This window comes from Scylla paramamosain, chromosome 26 (genome assembly GCF_035594125.1).
Source record: "Scylla paramamosain isolate STU-SP2022 chromosome 26, ASM3559412v1, whole genome shotgun sequence".
NCBI lineage: Eukaryota > Metazoa > Arthropoda > Malacostraca > Decapoda > Portunidae > Scylla > Scylla paramamosain.
The window spans coordinates 18,963,091-18,969,090 of NC_087176.1; the positions used below are offsets into that span (position 1 = coordinate 18,963,091).

Sequence of the window (6,000 nt, forward strand, 5' to 3'; positions counted from 1 at the left end):
GTTGTATACTCCAGAAGGATTACTTTGAAGGGGAAATATGGTGGTTTGTGGCTTGGGTTTGAAATTCATCTTTTAGGACACCAGTCCTGGAACTTTAATGACACACCTCGTATATACGAGTATATATATATATATATATATATATATGTATATATATATATATATATATATATATATATATATATATATATATATATATATATATATATATATATATATATATATATATATATATATATATATATATATATATATATATATATATATATATATATATATATATATATATATATATATATATATATATATATATATATATATATATATATATATATATATATATATATATATATATATATATATATATATATATATATATATATATATATATATATATATATATATATATATATATATATATATATATATATATATATATATATATATATATATATATATATATATATATATATATATATATATATATATATATATATATATATATATATATATATATATATATATATATATATATATATATATATATATATATATATATATATATATATATATATATATATATATATATATATATATATATATATATATATATATATATATATATATATATATATATATATATATTTTTTTTTTTTTTTATGTCAGAAGGACACTGGCCAATGGCAACAAAAATCCAATAAAAAAAATGCCCACTGAAATGCCAGTCTCATAAAAGGGTCAAAGCAGTAGCCAAAAATTAATGAATAAGTGTCTTGAAACCTCCTTCTTGAAGGAATTCAGTTCATAGGAAGGTGGAAATACAGAAGCAGGCAGGGAGTTCCAGAGTTTACCAAAGAAAGGGATGAATGATTGAGAATACTGGTTAACACTTGTGTTAGAGAGGTGGACAGAATAGGGGTGAGAAAAAGAAGAAAGTCTTGTGCAGCGAGGCCGCGGGAGGAGGGGAGGCATGCAGTTATCAAGATCAGAAGAGCAGTTAGCATGAAAATAGCGGTAAAAGACAGCTAGAGATGCAACATGGCGGCGGTGAGAGAGAGGCTGAAGAGAGTCAGTTAGAGGAGAGGAGTTGATGAGACGAAAAGCTTTTGATTCCACCCAGTCTAGAAGAGCAATATGAGTGGAACCCCCCAGACATGTGAAGTATACTCCATACATGGACGGATAAGGCCCTTGTACAGAGTTAGCAGCTAGTAGCCTAACTTCATAGAAGCTGTTTTAGCTAGAGATGAGATGTGAAGTTTCCAGTTCATATTATAAGTAAAGGACAGACCGAGGATGTTCAGTGTAGAAGAGGGGGACAATTGAGTGTCATTGAAGAAGAGGGGATAGTTGTCTGGAAGGTTGTGTTGAGTTGATAGGTAGAGGAATTGAGTTATTAAGGCATTGAACAATACCAAGTTTGCTCCGCCCCAATCAGAAATTTTAGAAAGATCAGAAGTCAAGCGTTCTGTGGCTTTCCTGCGTGAAATGTTTACCTCCTGAAGGGTTGGATGTCTATGAAAAGACGTGGAAAAGTGCAGGATGGTATCATCAGCGTAGGAGTGGATAGGACAAGAAGTTTGGTTTAGATCATTAATGAATAATAAGAAGAGAGTGGGTGACAGGACAGAACCATGAGGAACACCACTGTTAATAGATTTAGGAGAAGAGCAGTGACCGTCTACCACAGCAGCAATAGAACGGTCAGAAAGGAAACTTGAGATGAAGTTACAGAGAGAAGGATAGAAACCGTAGGAGGGCAGTTTGGAAATCAAATCTTTGTGCCAGACTCTATCAAAAGCTTTTGATATGTCCAAGGCAACAGCAAAAGTTGTACCAAAATCTCTAAAAGAGGATGACCAAGACTCAGTAAGGAAAGCCAGAAGATCACCAGTAGAGTGGCCTTGACGGAACCTTTACTGGCGATCAGATAGAAGGTTGTGAAGTGATAGATGTTTAAGAATCTTCTTGTTGAGGATAGATTCAAAACTTTAGATAGGCAGGAAATTAAAGCAATAGGACGGTAGTTTGAGGGATTAGAACGGTCACCCTTTTTAGGAACAGGTTGAATATAGGCAAACTTCCAGCAAGAAGGAAAGGTAGATGTTGACAGACATATATATATATATATATATATATATATATATATATATATATATATATATATATATATATATATATATATATATATATATATATATATATATATATATATATATATATATTGTCTTGAAACAATTCTTAGTGTTATTTACAGTAATTCCCAAATATATCAAGCTGTCTGTTACCTTCATATACCTTATGTTGTTTGGCTTTTCATTCAAATTAAATATTACAATGTTACATTACATGTTACATAGTAATATTACAATATTACTCTTGTTTTTATTTGTTTCTAGTCCATATTTTCCACTTGTGTGCATCAGTTCTTGTATGTTTCTCTCTGCTGACTCTTAGCTATTTGCCAATAAAACTCCATGATCCCCAATTTTTTATACATTTTTTTTATTCTAATAACATTATTATTATTATTATTATTATTATTATTATTATTATTATTAATTATTTATTTATTTATTTTTATTTTTTTAATGTAGTACGGGCACCGGCCAAGGGGAACAAAACTGCAATAAGAAAAGGATCACTGAGGTTCAGGTCCCAGGACAGAGTCGAAAGAGGTAGTCAAAAACTAAAGGATAAGTATCTTAAAACTTCCCTCTTCAAAGAGTTAAAGTCATAGGAAGGTGAAAATACAGAAGCAGGCAGGGAGCTCCAGAGTTTACCAAAGAAAGGGGTGAACGATTGAGAATACTGGTTAACTTTTGTATTAGAGCGGTGGACAGAACAGGGGTAATAGCAAGAAGAAAGTCTTGTGCAGCGAGGCCTCGGGAGGAGGGGAGGCATACAGTTAGCAAGATGAGAAGAGCAGTTGGCATGAAAAAAGCGGTAGAAGACAGCTAGAGTTACAACATTGCAGCGATGAGAAAGAGGCTGAAGACAGTCATTTAGAGGAGAGGAATTGACAAGACGAAAAGCTTTTGATTCCACCCTGTCTAAAATAGCGGTATGAGTGGAATCTCCCCCTTACATGTGAAGCATACTCCATACATGGACGGATAAGGTCCCTGTACAGAGTTAGTAGCTGAGTAGGGGTGAGAAAATCTGCAGAAAACGATTCAGAACGCGTAAAGTAATAGAAACTGTTTTAGCTAAATATGGGATATGAAATTTCCAGTTTAGATTGTAAGTAAAGGACAGACCGAGGATCTTCAGTGTAGAAGAGGAGGCATAGTTGAGTGTCAGTGAAGAAGAGGAGACAGTTGTTTGGAAGGTTGTGTTGAGTTGATAGATGGAGGAATTGAGTTTTTGAGGCAGTGAACAATACTGAGTTTGTTCTGCCCCAATCACAAATTTTTGGAGAGGTCAGGCGTCCTGTGGCATCCCTGTGTGAAATGTTTACTTCCTGAAGTTGGACGACGTCTATGAAAAGACGTGGAAAAGTGCAGAGTGGTATCATCAGCGTAGGAGTGGATAGGACAAGAAGTTTGGTTGAGAAGGTCATTGATGAATAATAAGAGAGTGGGTGATAGAACAGAATCCTGAGGAACACCACTGTTAATAGATTTAGGAAAAGAACAGTGACCGTCTACCTTCTATTTTTAGAGGCTTAGATGGTCATTCCTTCTGTTTCTGGAGGCTTAGATGGTCGTCCCTTTTGCTTCTGGAGAATTAGATAGTCGTTCCTTCTGTTTCTGGAGGCTAAGATTGTCGTCCCTTCTGCTTTTGGAGGCTTAGATGATCGTCCATTCTGTTTCTGAAGCCTTAGATGGTTGTCCCTTTTACTTCTGAATGCTTAGATGGTCGTCCCTTCTGCTTCTGAAGGCTTAGATTGTCGTCCCTTCTGCTTTTGGAGGCTTAGATGGTCGTCCCTTCTGCTTCTGAAGGCTAAGATGGTCGTTCCTTCTGCTTCTGAATGTTTAGATGGTCGTCCCTTTTACTTTTAGAGGCATAGTCGTTCCTTTTTCTTCTGGAGGCTTAAATGGTCATCCCTTTTATTCTTAGGGGTTAGGCGTTCTTTCTGCTTCTGAAGGCTTAGATGGAAGTCCCTTTTACTTTTAGAGGCTTAGGCGTTTCTTTTACTTCTGAAGGCTTAGATGGTCGTCCTTTTTATTTTTAGAGGCTTACATAGTCGTTACTTCAGCTTCTGGAGGCTTAAATGGTCGTCTGTGTTGGTGCAAGTACGAGTATGGTTATTGAGTGGGGCCTTTGTCATCTTCACTCTCCCTTCCGGTTAGATCTCCCCTAAAAATGGGTTGATAGAAGGCATGTGGTTATTTTTTAGACACTCGGTGAAAAATCGAACTTACTGCAGGACCTGAAATCAGCTGAAGAAAGGTTGAAATCAAGGGGAGGGAGGTTGGATTAAGTAGAGGGAGGTTGGAGTTTAGAGGTGGGAGGTTGGGATTAAAAGGAAGAAGCTTGTTATTAGTTAGTAGCCAAATCAGGGGTATGATCATCATTCCTGCTACTATCCACACACCTATCACTCATCCACACACTTGTCACTCATCCACACAACTGCCACTCATCTACACACTTGCCACGCATTCACACACCTGCCACTCATCCGTGCACCTGCACTCTCTTCAGGCACTGTGGTGGTGGTGGTGTCCATGGTGGAAATGTGGCTGTGGCGTACGACTGGTGACGACCATAACCGTGCGCTGGTAAACACGTTCCTGTCCCTCGCTGCTGCTGTCCCCGCGTCCTTCGTTGTATCATCAGTTGCCCATCCAAGGAGGAAGTTTTCAGTGGTGAGAGAGAGAGAGAGAGAGAGAGAGAGAGAGAGAGAGAGAGAGAGAGAGAGAGAGAGAGAGAGAGAGAGAGAGTTACATAGAAACACAGGCCACAACAGACCTCACAGTCCTCACTAGGCGACCTGACTTAGGGCTACGAAGGTGATAGTAGAAGAAAGGAACAGCAAAGCAGAAGGCTCTCTCCCCACCCTCCACTCCCTCCGGCATAAGTCATACAGGAAACTGGTTGAGAATAAATACCTTAGGGGATTAGAGAAGGAAAAACCCGAAGGAAATTTTATACGAAAGAATGAAAATAGATGAAATGAAGTGCCCTCTTTCCTTGATACAAGGAAATTAATCTCCAACAAACAAATGCTGTTAGCCGCGGATTGGAAGCAAAATATTTATCAAGACAGCGTTCAGAAGTCACTACGGTGATGCAGTCTGTCACGTCTCGAGGAAACCCATTTCATAGATTAACTACACGGTGGATTTTTTTTTTTCTTAATTCATGAGATTTGAAGGACTTCCCAACAATTTTGCAACCGTTTCTCAGCGTGTAATTTTAAAAATCTATCGTGAAATATTTACTGCAGTCAGTGTTATCAATGCCTTTGATGATTTTAAACACCTGTATTAACTCGCTTCTTTGTCTTGGAGGAGGCAGTAGGCACCTGCCGAAACGATAGTTACTCCCAGTAATTATTATTGGATTATTATTGGATTTTTGTTGCTATTGGCCGGTGCCCCTCCTACATAAAAAAAAAAAAAAGTCATCTTTGTGTTAATGTGAATAGATTTAATTCTTTAAGACGCTCTTCGTATTATTTGTTTCTTAGGTTTGATATTATTTTTGTTAATCTACGCTGAACTCGTTCTAATTTATCACTGTCTTTCTGGCAATAGGGATACCATGATTGAACGCAATATTCCAAAAGCGGACGGTCTAAAGAGTTATACAAAGTGAGGATTGTATCCTTAGATTTATATTCAAAAGATCTGCCGATTAAGCTAATTATTTTGTTTTGCCTTCTTTGCGACTTTTGAACATTGTTGGCTAGTCTTTAGGCTACTCGATATTGTTACTCCGAAATCAATTTCGCTGTCTACACTTTTAAGTTGGGTACCACCCAGAATGTAATTTTGTTTTTTCGTTTTGATATCCTTTACATTAGATATAAGATATAAGTGTCACACAATT

At 36.6% G+C, this 6,000-nt stretch overlaps 1 protein-coding gene across 1 annotated transcript in view; it reads left to right on the forward strand.

Annotated features, from left to right (window-relative positions):
• The window catches only part of LOC135113781 (ammonium transporter Rh type B-B-like), a 48,770-nt gene that overhangs the window by 32,166 nt on the left and 10,604 nt on the right, over positions 1-6,000 (forward strand). The window contains exon 7 of the mRNA XM_064029362.1: positions 4,651-4,814. Within this exon, the coding sequence (XP_063885432.1) occupies positions 4,651-4,814 (164 nt within the window). The remainder of the gene's footprint in view (positions 1-4,650; positions 4,815-6,000) is intronic.